The 22,490-nt window shown below is 40.7% G+C and overlaps 1 protein-coding gene and 1 non-coding gene across 2 annotated transcripts; both read right to left on the bottom strand.

Moving 5' to 3' along the window:
* Positions 1 to 10,593: 10,593 nt before the first annotated feature.
* Positions 10,594 to 10,700, bottom strand: LOC147924217 (small nucleolar RNA R71). Its single transcript, XR_015587950.1, has one exon. It is a non-coding gene; the product is annotated as a small nucleolar RNA R71 (small nucleolar RNA).
* A 9,998-nt stretch (positions 10,701 to 20,698) lies between these two features.
* On the bottom strand, positions 20,699 to 21,766 carry LOC147924216 (uncharacterized). Its single transcript, XM_087496667.1, has one exon. The coding sequence runs from the start codon at positions 21,764 to 21,766 to the stop codon at positions 20,699 to 20,701; it is 1,068 nt and encodes a 355-aa protein (XP_087352793.1).
* Positions 21,767 to 22,490: the final 724 nt, after the last annotated feature.

Here is a 22,490-nt window from a genome sequence, read left to right as displayed (position 1 = left end):
TGCTGACCCATATGCATGAGTACATGACGTATCTATGATTCCGATATTTCTTGTTTTTTTTTTTTTTTTTGAATTACAAGAGGTTCTAGGCCTAGGTCCGTACATTCCCTCAGACCAAGTACCAGAGTATTTTATATAGTCTCCTCCCAAGCGCCGTCCCTCGAACCGACGATCTCTAGACTTTGCCAAAAAAATCTTTACCAATTGAGCTATCGACGCTTGGTTTTTCAAATATTTCTTGTTTTTTCAAACATATAAGAAAGAAAAATAAAAGTTGTTTCACACTTTTATCTAATTGTGGAAAACTGAATCACGTTGATAAAATAAAGAGAATACAAGTTGTAGTCTTACAACTTATGACTTACTAGAAAAGCAAAACAAAACAAAGAAGCTTGTATCTCTCTCTCTCTATCTCTCTCTCTCTCTTTTTTTGTTACGCCAAATTTCCAAGAATTTACTTGGCCTGAGAATAACAAAAGGGTAAATTTGCATGATAACCAAAATAAAAAAAATGAATAAAGAATATAGTCAAATAATAACTTAAATTAGGTAAGTAATTATTGGTTAATGGAAAATAACCAAAAAGGACAGCAATTCTGGTGGTGGCTGGTGGCTGGTGGCTGGTGGTCGGAGACCGTAGGTCGGCGGATGTGGCCGGAATAGGTGACCAGAGGTGGTAGCAGTAGTTGGAGGCGCTGGTGGTCTGACGACCGAATGTGGTGGTGGCGGTGGTCCGGCAGCCGGCGGTGGTCCAGAGGCTAGTGGGCGATGATGGTGGTGGTCGAAGACGGCAGTGGTTCGGTGGCCGGAGGTGGTGGTAATGATAGGTGGTGGGGTTTGTGGTGGTAAGAAATGGTTGAGAGTTATTTATGTAATTAATATATAAAATATAGAGTATATAATATTTTTATGGTTAGTGTAGTCACTAGTTAGTGGATGAATTATATTTTTTTTATTGGTTATACACAGCAATTTCCCAAACAAAAATTGACATTTTTTTTAGAAGTTTTTTTTCCAAATCTTATAACAAACTATATACCAAATTCATTAATTCATATTTTGTGAGTAATGCTAGTGGTTGAGATCTAGAAGAAAAGTAAGACGAGATTGGTCTTTAATTTAAAGCATTCATCCGCAGGATTGGTCAATTGCATTGATCTAGAGGTTTAACTCCCAATTTATTATTCTTGTACTAATGTTATCACTTTTTGTTGAATGAAAAACATCAAAAGATCAAATTTCTGTTTAAGGAGGGAAGCAGAAGAATGTGATAAAAAGGAATTTTCAGAGTTCGGGATCTAAGTTCTAAGTGAGAATCTCATTGTAGAGAGAGAGAGAGAGTAACTAACAAACTCTCGTTTTCTCATTGTAAGTTAAGCCACCCTTTTTTATATGAATGATTTACAAAGTATATATAGGCTGATACACAAGGGTTTAGCTATAAAAGTAATTACAAGTAGATCCCTAATATATATTCTCCTTTACACACCCCCTGAAGAAGGAAGCAAATGCTTGATTCCTATCTTGTCTTTGAGTTCCTTAAACCATGGTCCGGGAAGAGGTTTGGTTAGTGCATCCGCAAGCTGGTCATGAGTGGAGACAAAAACGACCCGTAACATCCTGGATTGGATGTGTTCATGAACAAAATGATAATCGATAGCAACATGCTTCATTTTGGTGTGAAAGACGGGGTTTACACACAAATACGTCGCGCCAATATTATCACAATATACAACAGGTGCAGTAGGTAGGGTGATACCCATTTCAGTGAGCAAAGAGCAGATCCACCGTAGTTCAGAAGCCGTGTTAGCGATGGCACGATACTCGGCTTCTGTTAAGGATCACGACACACTCTTTTGCTTTTTTGAGGACCAAGAGATCAGACTTCCTCCAAAATATACAATATACGCATTAGTAGGGACATAAGTACCGCGGTCCTGACCTCATTCTGCATCAGAAAAGGCATGGATGGTAAGAGGAGCATCATGGCAGAATAAAATGCCTAAGGACTTTGTCTCCGCTAAATAACGCAAAACCCGTTTAGCTGCTTGCCAGTGTTCATTGGTGGGCTTGTGCATAAACTGAGACAAACTATTAACCACAAAACTATGTCAGGATGCGTAAAGCAAGATACTGGAGGCTCCCGACAACCATTCTATATTGAATAACATCATCAAGTAACGTTCCAGAGAAGAGCGTGAGTGGCTTCTGTGTCATGGGTGTTGAAACCAGATTTGCAGCAAGCATATTGGTTTTGGATAAGAGGTCGGTGATATACTTGCGCTGCATCAGATGAATGCCTTGGGATGTGCGAGTGAATCTGATACCCAAGAAATAGCTGAGAGGACCAAGATCTTTGAGAGAGAAATGGTGGGGCAAGACTAGCATTGAAAATTGTGACCGCAGCAGGATCTACAGCAATAATAATATCATCTACGTAGACAAGAACATAAATATAAGACTGACCACATTTGCAAATGAAGAGTGAATCATTCGTTAGAGACGTCTTAAAGCCCAATTAAGTGAGAAATTGACGAAGTTCCTGATACCAGGCTCGAGGCGCCTGTTTGAGTCTGTAGAGCGCTTTTTTTAAGCGACACACATGATGAGGGCGATCACGATCTACAAAACCTGGTGGCTGAGTGACATACACTTCGTTGGTTAGGGTGCCTTGAAGAAAAGCATTGTTAATATCAACTTGGTGTAATGCCCAATTTTGTTTGACTGCAACCTCGAGAACAAGACGGATGGTTGTGGATTTGATTACAGGACTAAACGTCTCAGAGTAATCAAGACCATACTGTTGGTTGAAATCACGAGCAACCAGCATGGCTTTGTACTTGTCAATGGAACCATCATCTCGATATTTGAGAGTAAAGATCCACTTACAAGTGATCACATTCTTTGCAACATCTGGTGGAACCAAATCAAAGGTGTGATTTTGTATCTAGGCATTCATCTCCTCAGCCATTGCATTACGCCAATTGGGATCCTTAAGAGCTTAAGCCATCATCATCGAAATTATGGGTGTTGTAATCGTAGCCAACAGATTCATTCTCTTTTGTGGTTTGGTGATTTGATTTTTGGCTCTTGTCTTCAAGAGTGGACGTTTTGTGGTGGCGGTGAAGGGGACGACGTCGTAGAGGATTCTGGAGATGGTGTCGGAGATGGCATCAGAGACGATGAGACAGAGACAGAAACCGGAGACGAGATCGAAGACGAAGAGTGAAGCGAGGTTAATGGACTTAGAGATTGTGGCCTTGGTGAGGATAGGCCGAATGCAGGATGTGGACTTTGTTGGACTGGATGTTGTTTTTGGGCCATAGTAGAATCTTTAGCCCGTTTGGTTCTTCTTTCATTATCGACAACAGAGGAAACTGAAGCCGATGATTGTGGAACAGAGGAGACCTGTGGCGAAGATGGGAGTCAACGGTGATGAAGGAACTGACAGCGGTAGTGACATGGAGGGGGGAGCCGAGGCTGGAGGCGGGGAAGAAGCTGACGGTGACGGGAAAGGGATTATCGAAGATTAACCAGAAGAGCTGGAGCTAGTACTCGTAGAGAATGACGAAAATCGCTAGACAACATGGTGGTAGCAAACGGAAAGGACGTCTCGACGAACTGAACATGCTGAGAAATGTATATTCGGCCACTTTGTACCTCCAGGCATAAGTATGCACTCTGTGTGAGAGAATAACTGAGAAACACACATGGCGTTGAGCGGGTTGCAAGCTTTTTTTAACGATACGGAAAAAGCCACAAATAACATATACAACCAAACACCCAGAGTTGTAGATAAGTTGGAGTGGTTTGGAATAGCTTCCGATAAGCAGATTGGTCCGACAAGACATCAGTTGGCATGCGGTTGATAAGTTACACTGTCGTAGCAAACGCATAAGGGCAATAGTGTTTCAGAATAGAGACATGACCAAGCATTGTGAGACCCGTTTCTTCAACATGACGATGTTTTCTCTCAGAGACACCATTTTGTTGTGGAGTATATGGCGGAGTAATCAGATGTGATATGCCATGGGACACCAAGAACGATCTCAATGCAATAAATTCTCCCCCATTATTCGAATATAGAGTTCGAATTTTATGTTGGAACCGATTCTCAACTAGGACATTTAAGGCAATACTAACTTCTTTGACTTGGGATTTTTACTTTAAGTGGATAAAGCTAAGTATAATGAGTAAAAGATCAACGGAAGAAGGTAGTATTTTTGGTTTTCAGAGGATAAAATGGGAGAAGACCAAACATCTGTATAGATAAATTCAAGGGGATGAGAAGAAACGATGGTATTTGTAGAGAATGGCAACTTGTGACTTTTATTGATAATGCAATCAGAACAAGAAAAAAAAATTGGAGAAGGAGAGAGGGCAAGAAAAATTGAGAAACACTAGTTTCTAAAACCGAAAAAGAGGGATGCCCTAGTTGTCGATGCCAGGAGGAGAGATCAGTTCTTGATGTTGGAGTGGCCGAGAAGATGGCAATAGTCTGATGATCCACCGGCCATTCATACAGCTCATTCTTAGTTCGGCCTTGGAGTAATCGGACCCCATGCTCAAATCCTTCACCTGAAAGTGTGCATGAAAGAATTCAACCGACACTTGATTAGAATTGCATAATCGATAGACATAAATAAGATTTTTGCACACATTTGGAACATATAAGACATCTGTAAGTGAAAGAGATCGAGATGGAGTAGTAAGCAAAGCGGAACCTATATGTGTTATTAGGAGACCCAAACCATCAACAATCGTAACCTCTTCGCCGCTGGTGTATGGTTGATGAAGCGCTATATTTGATAGATCAGAGGTGAGATGATGAGTGGCTCCAGTATCACATATCCATGAAGTTGGAGAAGACACAACAACAACATTCACTCGTAGTTGCCACAACATGGAGGGAGACGACGAATAGCCACCGCCAGAAGCTGTGAAGCCGCATCCAGATGTATGGAACTATGAGCAACGCCGAGCACTATGGCCATAGACACCACATAGTTAGCACCGTCTCTGATAATCGCGACCTTGAGATCCACGAGATTTTTTTTGTTGACGATGCCAATGTCCACAAGAGGAACCACGGTCCTGGTTGCGGAAGTTGTTGTGGCCACCGGAGTTCTTGTAATAAGCAACATTAGCAGTGACCGGAACAGAGGAGGGGACTGCACGAGCAAGAGCTTGAAGCTTCAGATCATAGTTGATCAACTTCTCATGAAGCTCAACAATCGATGAAGGAGTATCACGACCATCAATCTGATCAACCACAAGTTTGAAATCCTCTAGGAGACCAGCGAGACTATAGTCAACCTGATCTTCGTGTTCAAGAGGTTTCCCAAGCACAACCAGTTGATCAAAACGGTTGGTGAAGCCTTGAATGTATTCATCAACGGAGCGGGCACCTTTCTTCCATTGTTTGATCTGCTCTCGGATTTGTTTGATGTGTCCCCATGTGGGTTTAGCATAGGTTTTGGAGAGGGTGCTCCAAATCTGAGCAGATGTCGACGCCTTTGATAAAAGGGGCTGTACTTCAACGGAGATCCCACCAAGGAGACTAGCATAGATGAGTTTGTCTTGGCGCTTCTAGTTAGAGTATGTCGGATTCACAGAGTTAGTACCATCAGTGGTGATGGTCAGAGAGGGAGAACTGGTGGAAGCATCAAGATATCCGGCGAGATTATGACCATCGAGCAAGGCATGAACCTGACGACTCCACGTCAGGAAATTGGTGGCAGTGAGTTTGGTCACATTAGCCATGTTGACATTGTGAAGAACAGATGCATCAGAGGTAACAACAATCTCACTGTTTGCAGAATACATGACTGAAAGGAGATACAAAGAAGCGTGAGGAAGAAGAAAAGATAGATCGAAGAGGAAGAAGAAGAAGAAAAGAGAAAAAGAAAAGCGGCAGAAATTTTTTTAAGGTTTAGATATGTTAAGATACTACGCTTCTGATACCATATGTAGGTTAAGCCACACTTTTTTATACGAATGATTTACAAGGTATATATAGGCTGATACACAAGGGTTTAGCTATAACTAATTACTAGTAGATCCCTAATATATATTCTCCTTTACACTCATGACACTGATCCTAAATCATACTGCACCTGAATGAACCAGTTGTTAAATCAGTACTTACTCGAACTCAATTCAAGATAACAAATTACCATTTTATATGAAAGATAGAGAAAAGAGCTTGAAGAACAAGAGCTGGTGAAATGAATCAAATGATTTGATTTCCGTTTTCATTAACTCACAACAAGCTCCGCTATCAGTTAGGGTCTTTTATTTAATTTTCTAACTTTGCATAGCACGGCCACATTTTGCATCATGTACTTTCAAATTCAACATCTGTGCACACTTACTTTCTCACTTCTCAATCAATCTATTTTTAAAATTCTGATCTCCTATGTTTTGTGTTAGAAGTATAATGTTTCATCTCATGAAGTTAAAAATGGAAATTAATTTGATTTACACATATCAGTATTGAGAAATTTAAGCTAATTTTTTCTTTTGCTCTTGTTATTCTTACACAATATTGATTCCATTATTTAACACCCTAACTGATGGAGATTATTAGGTGTTCTCTGCTCCTCAACCAGTTGCTGCTGGTGTTCTCCGTTGTTACCACAAAGTATACCATCACCAGAGTTGTTCTTCACCTCTCTTTCTATATGATTTCTCTATAATATTTAGCCAAATTTGCCCCAACAGACATCACTTTGTTTCTCTTATGCCTCTTGATTTTGCATGCCTATTTAACCTCTCTCAACTCAATTCTCCTCTTTTATTTATATATTCATTTTTTCCTTCTGTTTTTCTCTTCTTATTTTGTGCATTAACATTTCAATCCCACATAATTCAAGGAGCTACGAAGATAAAAGAGTTTGAGTTTCTTAAAGCCTATAAACTCTAGCTCCCTATCACTTGAATGCTCCATGTTCCTGCAAATTAACCAAGTTTCCTCAATAGCCATTAAGAGTCGACTCATTCACGTGTTCATCAAGTCAAAAGATGCACCCTAAGCTAATTCCATTTACATTCTAGAAAGATAGAGAGAGAGAGTAAAAAACTATGTATTAGGAGAAGTACGAGGACGAGGTTTTTGAGCACCAACTTGCCGTTATTACTTCTTCCATCAGTCATTTCACATGTTTAAAATGCTGATGACAAAACCAATTAGACCCAAAACTTATTCCAAAGGCTCAGTCTTATCGCCAACTCCATACTTTAAGAAATTGTTGCTGGCTCTATGAAAGGACTTTACCATTTTTCTTTTTATTTATGTGGGCCACTAATTTGTGCGCAGCATGACATATGAGTGTTTGTTGATGAGATAATCAATTCATATAATAAGAAAAAAAAAAAAAAAAAAAATTTGCTTGCAGCATAGTCAGAGTAGAAAATTATGTCTCACGTGCACGATTCCTATCATATTTTTTTTTTGGCTCAACATCAATTTTTCATTAACAAAAATATTACAACCAAATCCAAGGCACATTACATTCATCTCTATAGAATTGGACCAAATACAATGGTTGATCAAGTACAACCCTGGAACACTAGTAGGATCCAACGCTACCTAATCAAGAACCATTGCATTTTTTTAACTACAACGAAATAGCTAACACACCACGACTCGGAGTGAAATTATCTCTTAAACCACTTAAATTGACCTAATAACACAAAAACAAATACTAACACAGAGAAAGCCAAAACTAATACTAAAGAGCAAATCAAATCCAAGCTATGAGATCCTCATGATCAGCGTGTAGAACTTGTCCCAATAGCATAAACACCCAGAGGCACATCATCAGAAAAGCTTGGAATTCCCAGCTTTCAATGTTCTGATCCTAAACCTAAAACGGACAATACATCCGACTGAACCAACCAAGAGTCACGAAACACAACCAGCAAAAGCTAAGGCTTTTCCATACTAATCATACAAGACCAGAATGCTAAACGATTCCTATTATATTTTAACATGTTGGGATCCAGGAACATTAATAGTCCATCAATAACTTCTCATCTTGTTCGATTCGTACCCCTTTACGTTACAAAATAAACACTTTTTTATCAGCAAAAGATTAGCTCAAACGAGCCAATTGGGTGGAAAATTGTTTACAAACAGAACATGATGCGGAGAAACACACGCTTTGCGTGCCAGAGAGTCTGCACTTACATTTACACTTCTAGGGATAAAAGATAAAGAGAAATATGAAAATTCTTCCTTGTCAATCTTGATGTCGTCAAGGTACGCCGAGAAAGTTGGCCAGTCTGCAGGAGAAGACACCATCTTTACCAAGTCTGAACAGTCAGTAAAGAACGCCACGTCTCTGAAATCATGTCCGATCATGCACCGCATCGCCCAAATGAAATCTTCTACTTCTACATGTAAGGGGGAGAGACTCCGCCGGAAATTAGTGGCTCCTCGAAGTGTGTGCGTGATATATCATGGTTTTTGTGGTTTTCAACCATGGTATAAGTGTGCTTTTTGAGTGTTTTGATTTGTTTTCTAGGTGATTTTTGAGTCTTTATAGGTTTAGGTACTCATTGGCACGGATGGAACATAAAGGAACTAAAAGAGAATGATTTGGAACATAATCAAAGCATGAAGGCTGATCAACGAAGCTTGGAGACGTGATCAAGACTTTGCATCGACCGATGCAGTCTCAGCATCGATCGATGCAGGTGCCACAAAGACAAACGGAAGTTATCTCCACAAGCTTTAGAAGAATTACAAAATAAGCCCAAGTTTTCCTTATTTGCAATTAAGGCCCATGGACGTGTTTTAGGATGTATATATATTATTTTTACGTTTTAGAAACCCTTAAGTTATCTTCTAGCAGTTTTTGAGAGAAAGGATACTGAGAGTTTTTGGGAGAGATAGATCTGAATTCTTTGTAGAGAGAAGATTTTTTGAACTCCCTCTTTTACTTTTCAATATCTATTGCATGTTATTCAGAATTATGATTTGTTCTTTATTTAACATGTCTGAGTAGTTTGCTTGTTAGGTTTAGGGTTTTTCATAGGGTTTTTATGGTTTATTAGATCTGTTAATTTTAGGATTCATTATCTTTATTGATCTTCATCCTTGGTTGTTCTTCATAATAATTCTTGATTGATCACCTAGAATTATTATCTTAGGGAAATAAATTGATATGAGAATATAATTGTTTTCCTGATTAAACCTTTGATGAACAAAATTATTTCTTGCAAAGAGATTTGATTTAATAATTTTGTGAACAATCTAAACTTGTTTTTAAGGCTGATTTTTAACCTAGAATTTTGCAAAGAAATTTGGATTTTCTGGTTTTAAATTTAGATAATATTTGCAGTGAGAACTGATTTATTTTACAAGTGTGTTTAGAGTTCTAGATCTGATATTTAATTGCTTGAATCCTAATTATTTGCTTGATTTAATATCCCATAAATTCCTGAGAAATTCCCTAGGCTTAACTCTTTGATCCTTTGAATTTACAACACTTTTAATTCTGTTTTTGCATTGTCTTTAATTTAATATTTTTGATTTAGCATAATTAAAAGAATAATAAGTCTATTGTGTGAACTAGAGTCTCTGTGGATTCGACCCCTAGAGTATTACAACTGCAAGACTGTTAGTACCATTAGGGTATTACAATTTGAGCATATCAAATTTTGGTGCCGTTGCCGGGGACTCTTTTGATTCACCATTAGATTAAAATCTTTGATTTTGTCTAAATTTTTCTTTTTCTGTTTTAGTTACACGCTTTTGTTTCTTTTCTCTTGTGTGTTTCAGGTTCATGCCTAAGCCTAGCACCAGGAAAAATCCTACTGGTCCAGTTGTTAAGCTTACAAATCAAGAGTTAGGACAACTAGAGCGTGAGAACACCAAAGCAGCCAAATCAGCAAAGATGGTCAACCCAATCGATATCATACTGAGACTTGATGAGGCTGGAGTTTTGAGAGATCAAGAGGGTCATGTGCGCAACGAGCAAGGCTAGAAACTTGATGCTGAAGGGCAGGTTATTCAGGAAGAACCTATCGCCGCTGATGAGCATGCAGATGGCGTCGACCGATGCAACGTTGGCATCGGTCGACGCAATGAAGAAGGCATCGATCGACGCATAGTTGGCATCGGTCGATGTAATGTCGGGGCTGGTGCAAACGGAGCCAACTTGGATGGTAACAACCAGCAGAACCTTCAGCCTAGACGGGACAACAATGGAGAGCTTGTCAAGACTCTTGCAGACTTCAACAGACCAGACTTGTTCTATGAGAACCGTTCCGCAATTGTCCCTCCTCCATTCCCAAGGAATGACTTTGAGCTGAAGCCTGCCTACTTCGCTCTTGTTGGACAACGGCCATTCCAGAATTTGCCAAATGAGAAGCCTCTAGACAACATAGAGCACTTTGAGGATATAGTCACAAGCATCAAGGCTAATGGAGTCACTGAAGACTACCTCTACTGCAAGCTTTTCCCCTACTCTCTTGGTGGGGGAAGCTTCTCATTGGCTAAGGCAGCTGAAGCCAGGATCTCTGACCACCTGGCATGACATCAAAGTGGCGTTCTTGAACTACTTCTATGATGATGCAATGTCTGATGAGCTAAGGATCAAGCTTTCCACCTTTAGACAAGGTCCTACTGAATCTTACAAAGCTGCTTGGGTAAGATTTAAGGCATACCAGAGGGATTGTCCACATCATGGCTTCTCAGAGGTGCAATTGATCAGTATCTTCTTTAGCGGGATTGACTGGAGGTATCAGATGGCTTTGGATGCTGCTAGTGATGGGAACTTCAAGACAAGGTACCCAGATGATGCTGAAAAGTTGATTGAAAGGCTAGCATCAAGTAACAGTACTAAGAATGCAGACTTAGAGCGGAAGAGAGCATATGAAGGGTATGATTCAAATCAGTTTGCTACAGTGAATGCCAAGCTGGATACAGTGCATATCCTTCTTGTTGGAAAGAAGTCAGTCCACTTTGCTGAAGATGTTGAAGTTTTTGAGCCAGAGCAGCAGAATGTAGAAGAAGATGTCAACTTTGTGTATGGTAATCAGGGCCAAAAGTTTGGAAATCAGCAAGGCAACAGGTCTTTCAGTGGCAACAACCAGCGCAACAACTATCAGTCTAATTCTACAGGCTACATTCCTAAGCAAGACTATCAGAAGCAGCAGCAGAGCAGTGGTTACACCAGGACCTATGGCAACTCCTCTTACCAATCTCCTCCTCCTAAGACAACTGAGAGTAGGATGGAAGCAATGCTTGAGCAGATTCTCCAGGGACAAGAGCAGTTGACAGTGACATTCAATGGGAAGATTGACAATGTCTACACTGAGCTTACTGGCAAGTTTGACTCATTGAATGTTCAAGTTAAGAAGCTGGAGAGCCAAGTTGCACAAACTGCAGGAGCTATGAAGAGACAAGAAGGATACTTGCCATCAAGAACTGAATCCAATCCTAAGCACTCTTGCAATGCTGTGACCCTAAGGAGTGGTAAGCAGTTACAGTCTGAAGCTGAGGAGAAGCAGAGATCCCAAGAATTGCAGGATTTGATCGATGAGGATGATGAGTTTGACGATCCGGAACCAGCATCGATCGATGCAGCTGTTAAGCATCGATCGACGCAACCCTCAGAGGTCGTAGACGAGTTGACTGTGCGAGATAGCATCGACCGACGCAACTCAAGCATCGACCGATGCAATATCGAGGCAGAGAAGGAAGTTACGAAAGCTCCGATTCCAGTTGCTGAGAGAGTGTACAAGCCTAGAGTTCCTTTTCCCAAGAACCCAAGGAAGTCTAAGCAGGAGATTCATGATGCTAAGTGCAAGGCTATGATGGATAAGCTTGTTATTGAGTTGCCATTGGTTGATGCAGTTAAGACTTCTCCAATGCTTAGGAGATATGTCAAGAGAATGGTAACCAAGGATTTGAATGCTGAGCAAGGAGTGATGATGGTTTCAGCTCAAGTCAGTACCATCATTCAGAACAAGATCCCAGAAAAGCTTCATGATCCAGGTAGTTTTGTTCTTGATTGTACAATCTTCAATGAGAGGTTTGCTAGATATTTGTGTGATCTTGGTTCCAGTGTCAACTTAATGCCTAGATCAGTAGCACTGAGCCTAGGGATGACAGATTTTCAACCCACCAAGATTACTCTTATACTTGCTGACCGTTCATTCCGCATTCCTGATGGTATCCTTGAAGATGTTCCAATTAAGATTGGTGATTGTTTGATACCTACTGATTTTGTGGTCTTGAAGTATGAGGAAGAGCCTAAGGATCCTCTAATCTTGGGAAGATCATTCTTAGCCACTGCTGGTGCTATTATTGATGTCAAGAAAGGACAGATTGGCCTTAATGTTGGAGATTTGCAAATGCGTTTTGACATGGATAAGCTGGTTAAGAGGCCAAAAATAGATAGTCAAACTTTTTATGTGGATACATTGTCTAATCTTGCTGAAGAGATTTTCAAGAAGCTGCATCCTGAAGATCCTCTTGAGAGAGCATTGGTTGCTTCTACTGAAGAAGCTAAGCATTTAGATGACATTGCTGCTGGGTATGTCAAGTTGCTAGATGCTAATGAACAAGTGAAGAAGTTGGTTGCACAAGAGGAATTGGTTGGTACTTCTTCACAAGCTGAGAAACTGTCAGATTGGAGCCTTGAGAAAGCTCCAAAGTTGGATCTCAAGCCACTTCCTGCAGGTTTAAGGTATGCATTTCTAGGTGAGAATTCTTCCTATCCTGTTATTGTTAATGCTTCCTCAAACAACGCAGAGCTCACTTTACTGCTAAGCAAGCTGCGCAAATTTCGCAAGGCTCTTGGCTATTCTCTTGATGATATTGCAGGGATTTCTCCGGACTTGTGCATGCATAGGATTCATCTTGAGGAAGGAGCTAAGACATCTATTGAGCATCAGAGGAGGCTAAATCCGAATCTGCAAGATGTTGTCAAGAAGGAGATCATGAAATTGCTGAATGCCGGGATTATCTACCCAATTTCTGACAGCAAATGGGTTAGTCCAGTTCATGTTGTTCCTAAGAAGGGTGGAGTTACAGTGGTGAAGAATAACAAGAATGAGCTGATTCCGACACGGACGATCACTGGACACCGGATGTGCATTGATCACAGAAAGCTGAATGCCGCGACAAGGAAAGATCACTTCCCGCTGCCCTTCATTGACCAGATGCTTGAGAGGTTAGCTAACCATCCATACTACTGCGTTTTGGATGGTTACTACGGGTTTTTCCAAATTCCGATTCATCCTGATGACCAGGAAAAGACAACCTTCACTTGTCCATATGGTACTTTTGCATATTGCAGAATCCCTTTTGGTCTCTGTAATGCTCCTGCAACATTTCAGAGATGTATGATGTCCATCTTCACAGACATGATTGAAGATTACATGGAGGTTTTCATGGATGATTTTTCTGTTTATGGGTCTTCATTCAAGAGCTGTTTGGATAATCTCTGCAAAGTGCTAGCTAGATGTGAGGAGAAGCACTTAGTTCTTAATTGGGAGAAATGCCATTTTATGGTTAGAGATCGTATAGTGCTTGGTCACAGAGTTTCAAAGGCTGGTATTGAGGTGGACCGCGCTAAGATAGAAGTGATGACAAGTCTCCAACCCCCAGATAGTGTGAAGTTGGTAAGGAGTTTTCTTGGACATGCTGGTTTCTACAGACGTTTCATCAAGGATTTCAGTAAGATAGCCAGACCACTTTCAGCTCTATTATGCAAGGATGTCAAGTTTGAGTTTACTGATGAATGCCGTTTAGCTTTTGAACGAATTAAGCAAGAACTTGTGAGTGCTCCAATTGTTCAACCACCAGACTGGGATTTACCTTTTGAGGTAATGTGTGATGCCAGTGATTTTGCAGTAGGAGCAGTGCTGGGACAGAGGAAGAATAAGAAACTTCATGTTATATACTATGCTAGTAGAACACTTGATGATGCTCAAAGGAATTATGCAACAACAGAAAAGGAGCTGCTAGCAGTAGTGTTTGCTTTTGAGAAGTTTCGTTCTTACTTGGTTGGATCCAAGGTAATAGTTCATACAGATCATGCTGCACTCAAATACTTGATGCCGAAAAAGGATGCCAAACCAAGGTTGCTAAGATGGATTCTTCTTCTTCAAGAGTTTGACATTGAGGTTAAGGACAAGAAGGGGATTGAGAATGGAGTAGCTGATCATCTATCCAGGATTAAGATAGAAGATGATGTTCCAATTCATGATTCATTGCCAGAAGAGAATGTCTACTTTGTTGATATTGGTTCTCAAGCTACTTTGTCGCGTGAAGTTTTGCAGACTCTCGGCACTGCATCGATCGACACAGCTGGTGCATCGATCGATGCTTCATCTCGATACGAACAGAATTTGGCGAATGCATCGACCGATGCATCATTTAGCATCGATCGACGCTTGGTTCAGGAATCATCGAGTTACGAGTTTGATGACAATGTGGCTGCTGTAACTTCTACTGATCAACCGTGGTATGCTGATATCACGAATTACCTTGCTGCAGAGGTGGAACCAGACAAGTTTACAGGATATGCTAAGAAGAAGTTCTTGAGAGAGCTTAGAAGATACTATTGGGATGAACCATACTTGTATAAGCATTGTTCAGATGGAGTTTACAGGAGATGTCTAGCTGAGACTGAGGTTCCTGATGTGTTATGTCATTGCATGGATCAGATTATGCTGGACATTTTGCTACTTACAAGACAGTGTCCAAAGTTATTCAAGCAGGGTTTTGGTGGCCAACAATGTTTAAGGATGCTCATGAGTTTGTGTCTAGATGTGATGCTTGTCAAAGAAGAGGACAGATTAGTAAGAGACATGAGATGCCACAAAATTTTATCCTTGAGGTTGAAGTTTTTGATTGCTGGGGCATTGATTTTATGGGACCATTCCCTTCTTCTTACAAGAACAAGTACATCCTTGTAGCTGTTGACTATGTCTCCAAGTGGGTAGAAGCTATTGCAAGTCCCAAGAATGATTCTGCTGTGGTTCTTAAGCTGTTTAAGACCATTATCTTTCCAAGATTTGGAGTGCCTCGGATTGTCATTAGTGATGGAGGTAAGCACTTTATCAATAAAGTGTTTGATAAGTTTTTGAAGAAGTATGGAGTTCAACATAGAGTGGCTAGTCCATATCACCCTCAGACTAGTGGACAAGTTGAGGTTTCCAACAGGCAGATTAAGGAGATTCTGGAGAATACTGTGGGTGTTACAAGGAAGGATTGGGCAGTGAAGCTTGATGATGCACTATGGGCCTACAGAACTGCATATAAGACACCACTTGGCACTACTCCTTTTCATCTGCTTTATGGGAAAGCATGTCATATTCTAGTGGAGTTAGAGCACAAGGCAGCCTGGGCTGTTAAATTATTGAATTTTGATGCCAAGACAGCTTCAGAGAGAAGGTTGGTACAGCTGAATGAGTTGGATGAGTTTAGACATCATGCATTTGAGAACTCTAAGCTATACAAGGAGAGAACAAAGGCTTATCATGATAAGAAGATCATCTCCAGATATTTTGAGCCTAATGATCAGGTACTTCTGTACAACTCTCACTTGAAGTTGTTTCCTGGAAAGCTTCGTTCTCGCTGGTCCGGACCATTCACTATCCAAGAAGTCCACCCCTATGGAGCTATTGTACTGCTTAATTCCGAGGGAGAGAAGTTTAATGTCAATGGACAGAGGGTGAAACATTATTGGGCTGAAGCCAAGATACCTGACGGACACATTGTGCGTTTGGATGATGCACCTTCTGCCTAATCAGCTGCCAAGTCAAGCTAATGACTTAAAACAAGCGCTGAGTGGGAGGCAACCCACTGGTAGGATTAAATTGTTTTTATTTTTGTTTTTATTTTTAGGATTTACTGACCTATTAATTTTTAGTTTTGAGTTGAAGTGATGCAGAAATCGTAGAAGAATCAACAGAAGTGGATCTGCATCGATCGACACATCTGGTGCATCGGTCGATGCAAATCCTGAATATGTTAATGGATCGGAGGCTAAACGGGCTGATGGGTTTGAAATAATTCAATTCGTGTGGGCCGGACTGAGCCCAGTTGCATCGACCCAACACTTGCATCGACCGATGCAACCTTTGCATCGATTGATGCAACTAAACCTAAAGTCGCGACTTAAGTTTCCCCACTTCATCTTCTTCGCCATTTTTGTCTGAAAACAAAACCGGACGATCACAAACTTTGATCGACCATATCTCCCTCGTTTCTTCACCAAATCCGACGATTCAAGGCTCTATCTGCTGGGCTTTTGCTCCTCTACTTGATCCCCACATCCTCTTTGCGATTTGGAGCAATGTCGACTGGCCACTGAATGAAGAGAGCTCGCCCCTCCAATTTTGCCGCTGCTCAGACTCGCCGGACCGATCTACCACCGCCGGCGGTTCCTTCTCCGGTTCCTCTGAGACCAATCCAACCACTTCCAGCTCTTGATGCACCATTTCAAGCTAATTGTCAAGAGCCATGGCCAAAAAGAGAAAGACAAAGGATTCCACCACAGCATGTTTGGCCAGAACGTCCAATTCAAGAGGTTAAGAAGCTTGAGTACATCAACAGGCCGCTACTTGATGCTTGGGGAGAATATGAGACTATGTTCTACAATGCTTGGCTTAAGGTTGAGATTCTGCTGACTTGGTTCGTTGATCCTGTAACTATGCAGAGGCTTGGGATACATGATGAGGTATTGAGGATTTTGGAAAAGATTGGACTTGGGACCATGTGCACTCGCCACTATGACTTGTATCCAGAGCTGGTCCATCAATTCATGGCCTCAGTCCGCCTTCTGTACCAGAACGAGCAGGTCCCGAAAGCTAGTGAAGGAAGGCTGTCTTTCTTCATTAGAGGAGTTCGGTATGAGATTTTTTTACCTGATCTTTGTGATATTTACGGTTTTAGCAGAGAGCCAGAGGGAGTTACACTTCCAGGAGAGTTTGTAGATGTCTCGCATCTTTTGTCTTATTTTGGTACTGGTGACTATGATTCCCGAGCTTCCACTATGACTGATGTGAGGCATCCAGTGATCAGGTACATTTTTAGAGCCATAGCCAGTACTATTTTGTGTAAGATGGAGGCTGGGAAGATGAGAGTGAGTGAGTTGCACCTGATGGCATATGGGATTTATGATTTGATTGTTGAGGATGATAGATGGGTTGATCCTGAGAGGGTTAACTATGGTGCAGTATTTGTTGATCACTTGATCTCTCTGAAGGTCAAGGCTTTTGGGCGTGGGAAGAAAGAGTATGTTGGGAGTCTGCTTACTCCTATCTTTCAGAGACTGCGTATTGCTACTGATTCTGTCTCTTTTAGCACTGAGAGGGGTGTTATTGATGAGGAGCATTTGAGGAACTCTACTTGGCTGAAGAGGGAGATGCTATTGCGTTTTTGTGATTCTACTGGTATTCATCTGATCAGATTGTCGCGACCAGACCTCACAACTATTGGAGAGGATGCAGAGTAGTTGCGTTTTCTTCCTCCTGCCTCTGATTTTGTTATACCATCACCTTCCCGTCATGAGAGTGCTGCTGCTGATGAGCACCCTGCTGGGGGTTTTGAGATTGGTTCTTCATCTGGCACTACAACATTTGAGTTTCATGCTTTTCCTGAGCCACCACAGCTTTCTCGTACTATGAGCCAGGGAGACTACCAGGAGTACCAGACATCCACCATGCGTACCTTCTGGAACGCGATTTCTAGTTTTGCTTGCTTCCGTCCCACTAGGCGCAGATCCCGTTCTCGTTCTCCTCCCCTTGCTGGAGCTAGTGGTAGCGATGCTGATGGTGATGCTGGTTCTGAGGGTTGATCCTACTTCTGTTTACGGTTTCTTTTATCCTTTTTCTCTTTCACTTTGAGTCATTTTTATGTTTTCTTGAGTCAGTTTGTCATTTGTTTCAGATTGAACTTGTATTGCATTATGAACCATTATCTATCATGTTGCATTTAATGTTGTGTTTGAGTGATTCTTAACAGTGCTGACAACCATAAGAGAAACACAACTAACATGCGGCTAACAGGATATGTCGGATTTTCGCACGATTTGGCTCTGCATCGATCGATGCAACCTTTGCATCAGTCGACACAGAGGCTAACAGTTGGTAACACGAAACTGGTTCATTTGTTTACTACTTTTTCAATTTGATTTTTCTTTCTTAGTCAATCTTAGGCTTGATAACACTGGGGACAGTGTTGTTTAAGTCTCGGGGAGGCTAGTTACTAACTAACTACTTTTTCTTTCTTAGTTTCAGTTGTGTCAGTCAAAACCATATTTTTTAGTCAAATTTTTTAAATTTTTCTTTTTGGAATTAGGATCTCTAACTAATGGTTTCTGTTCTTTGGCTAACACTCTTATGAATCTTGATTATGCTTGATCTCAGAACTGAAGTTTGGAAAAGCTATGAGCTGTATCAACAATCCTGAAAGCTCTTATCCAAAAGATATCTGGTTAAACTAACGTTGTCTCAAAATTTTATTAGGATTTTAACCGGACTTAATATCCTACTTTGGAGTTGGAAATCAGTGGACTAGACTTCTTCTTCGGGCCATACAAGACAGTGCAATTTTTCAAAGTATGTCACCCCTCTCTCTTCCCTTCAGTGCTTTAAAAAAAAAGAGAATGATCAGAAAAAAAAATAGGAGAATAAAATAAAAGATGAAATGATTTTGATCAGTTTAGAGGGGTAGCTAAATTACCAATGACCCCATTATTCTACTCTTGAGTCAAATGATCACACAAAGCTTGGAAGCGAGGGGTAGGTAAATTACCGATGACCCCGGTATTCGCTTACACCTTTGATTAAAAAAAAAAAGATAAGGAAAAAATTGGAAGTGAGAAAAGGGAGAGGAAAGGAGATGTAAGAAGAATGTCTTGGCCTGAAGAGAGTCCATATGCCATTGTTCGATACACCAAGGTAAGAACTTACCTGTATTTCCATACTAATCATACAAGATCAGAATGCTAAACGATTCCTATTATATTTTAACATGTTGGGATCCAGGAACATTAATAGTCCATAAATAACTTCTCATCTTGTTCGATTCGTACCCCTTTACGTTACAAAATAAACACTTTTTTTTATCAACAAAAGATTAGCTCAAACGAGCTAATTGGGTGGAAAATTGTTTACAAACAGAACATGATGCAGAGAAACACGCGCTTTGCGTGCCAGAGAGTCTGCACTTACATTTGCACTTCTAGGGATAAAAGATAAAGAGAAAGATGAAAATTATTCCTTGTCAATCTTGATGTCGTCAAGTTACACCGAGAAAGTTGGCCAGTCTGCAGGAGAAGACACCATCTTCACCAAGTCTGAACAGTCTGTAAAGAACGCCACGTCTCTGAAATCATGTCCGATCATGCACCGCATCGCCCAAGTGAAAGCTTCTACTTCTACATGTAAGGGGGAGAGACTCCGCCGGAAATTAGTGGCTCCTCGAAGTGTCTGCGTGATATATCATGGTTTTTGTGGTTTTTAACCATGGTATAAGTGTGCTTTTTGAGTCTTTTGATTTGTTTTCTAGGTGATTTTTGAGTCTTTATAGGTTTAGGTACTCATTGGCACGGATGGAACATAAAGGAGCTAAAAGAGGATGATTTGGAGCATAATCAAAGCATGAAGGCTGATCAACGAAGCTTGGAGACGTGATCAAGACTTTGCATCGACCGATGCAGTCTCAGCATCGATCGATGCAGGTGCCACAAAGACAAACGGAAGTTATCTCCACAAGCTTTAGAAGAATTACAAAATAAGCCCAAGTTTTCCTTATTTGCAATTAAGGCCTATAGACGTGTTTTAGGATGTATATATATTATTTTTAGGTTTTAGAAACCCTTAAGTTATCTTCTAGCAGTTTTTGAGAGAAAGGATATTGAGAGCTTTTGGGAGAGATAGATCTGAATTCTTTGTAGAGAGAAGATTTCTTGAACTCCCTCTTTTACTTTTCAATATCTATTGCATGTTATTCAGAATTATGATTTGTTCTTTATTTAACATGTCTGAGTAGTTTGCTTGTTAGGTTTAGGGTTTTTCATAGGGTTTTTATGGTTTATTAGATCTGTTAATTTTAGGATTCATTATCTTTATTGATCTTCATCCTTGGTTGTTCTTCATAATAATTCTTGATTGATCACCTAGAATTATTATCTTAGGGAAATAAATTGATATGAGAATATAATTGTTTTCCTGATTAAACCTTTGATGAACAAAATTATTTCTTGCAAAGAGATTTGATTTAATAATTTTGTGAACAATCTAAACTTGTTTTTAATGCTGATTTTTAACCTAGAATTTTGCAAAGAAATTTGGATTTTCTGGTTTTAAATTTAGATAATATTTGCAGTGAGAACTGATTTATTTTACAAGTGTGTTTAGAGTTCTAGATCTGATATTTAATTGCTTGAATCCTAATTATTTGCTTGATTTAATATCCCATAAATTCCTGAGAAATTCCCTAGGCTTAGCTCTTTGATCGTTTGAATTTACAACACTTTTAATTCTGTTTTTGCATTGTCTTTAATTTAATATTTTTTATTTAGCATAATTAAAAGAATAATAAGTCTATTGTGTGAACTAGAGTCTCTGTGGATTCGACCCCTAAAGTATTACAACTGCAAGGCTGTTAGTACCATTAGGGTATTACAATTTGAGCATATCACTGCGTATCCTGAAATGACGAACAAAACTATCCCGCACCAGCGAATGGATCACCCGCTTTCCATGATCCATCGACAAAACACCGATAGCCCGAAAAAGTTGCTGAAAGATTAGCAGCGACTTCCCTCTGTCGGGGTTCTGGAGCGAGAGCGATAGTGGTCGAAACCGTATCCTCACCCTCCACCTGAGCCTGCTGCCATGACAAAGCCTCACCTTCCGCTACCAAGACAATATCCTTAGGACGGTCAACAATATTTTCATAAACCCATGCATTCCTTGCTTTCCAAATATACCACATAAGCCAGGGAAACACTGAAACCTGAGACGCAGGGTTATTATTGCCCAGAAAATGATCCACATTTGCATATACGGACTCCGTGGGAAAGGAAATAGCCCCCACTGGTACGTTTGCTAAAGCCCAAACCTGTCTAGCCGGAGGACAAACAAATATGGCATGATTTACCGTTTCCTCCTCAGCACCACACCGTGCACAGCCCATATCACAAGCAATGCCCCGCCTTTTCAAATTTTCCGCCACCGAAATACACCCCGATAAAACCTGCCACATGAAATTTTGAATTTTTGGTGGACAACGGGCCTGCCAAACACTGGCCAGGAGGGAGGTAATCTCCGGTCCACAACCAGTTGGTTGGAAGGTTCTCTGTACTTCCCGCCGAGCCAAAAGGTAACCAGACTTAACTGTGTATTTTCCATTTTTCGTATAATGCCAACCTAGCTGGTCTTCCCGTAGAGTGCTGCTTAAGGGTAATGCCCTTATCAAAGCGACATCCAGTGGATCAAAATGCTCGTTGAGCATATCCATATGCCAAGTATTTGTTTGACGATCAATTAAGTGAGCCAATCGGAGATTGGGATCCTTAGAAGGACCCTTGCATAACGCTGGTCTCGGGAATTGAGCCGGTATCCAGGGATCAGTCCATACTGAGATGGAATTCCCCGTCCCAACCCTTTTAATAAGTTCTTTGTTTACCAGAGTGCGAGCGGAACAAATACACCTCCACCCATAAGATGGAGAGTATGACCGAATTGGATCCAGTGGGTGTGTATTCCTAAAATACCCCTTTTTGAAAACCATGGCGAACAGCGAGTCTGGAACCTCAATCAGTCGCCATAATTGTTTAGCCAACAAAGCCGAGTTAAAATCATCCACATTTCTGAATCCTAACCCCCCCCCCCAACTGCTTACTAACACACAACCTATCCCAGGCTAACCAATGCATTTCTCTCGTCTGGCCATTGGAACTCCACGAAAAATTTGCCACTGCACTAGTGAGTTTGGATGTAATTATCTTCGGTAATCGGAAACATGACATCACAAAAGTCGGGACTGCAGTCGCCACAGACTGTATCATCACATCCCTTCCCCCTTTTGAAAGCAATTTTCCTGTCCAACCATTCGTTCGACTCTGCATCCTATCCCAAACAAAGGCAAAAACCTTCGTTTTAGCCCCACCCAAACTTTCTGGTAAACCGAGATAGGATCCCATACCTCCCAAATTTGTAATCCCTAAAATCCCTTTCATCTCCGCCTTTTTATCCTCATCGACCTTATGACCAAACTGTAGCGAAGATTTGACAAAATTTATTTGCTGCCCCGAAACCGACTCATACTGTTTTAAAATATCCAAAATGGCCTTACATTGGTCCTTGTCAACCTTACAGAAGAAATGACTATCATCGGCGAACAACAAATGCGTTATTGGCGGACATTTATTCGCCACTTTTATCCCTGTGATTAGTTTTTCCCTATCAGCTCTCCGTATATTGGCAATCAAAGCCTCCGTACACAATATAAACAA

Source organism: Camelina sativa, chromosome 17, assembly GCF_030686135.1.
Source record: "Camelina sativa cultivar CO46 ecotype springtype chromosome 17, ASM3068613v1".
In the NCBI taxonomy this organism is placed as follows: domain Eukaryota; kingdom Viridiplantae; phylum Streptophyta; class Magnoliopsida; order Brassicales; family Brassicaceae; genus Camelina; species Camelina sativa.
Note: the sequence above shows the minus strand (reverse complement) of the source record. Positions and strands in the feature narration are given on the sequence as shown.

What these genes read in the sequence shown, in the direction of transcription:
- LOC147924216 (XM_087496667.1), bottom strand. Translation starts at nt 21,766, where the DNA reads ATGGTTTTCAAAAAGGGGTATTTTAGGAATACACACCCACTGGATCCA.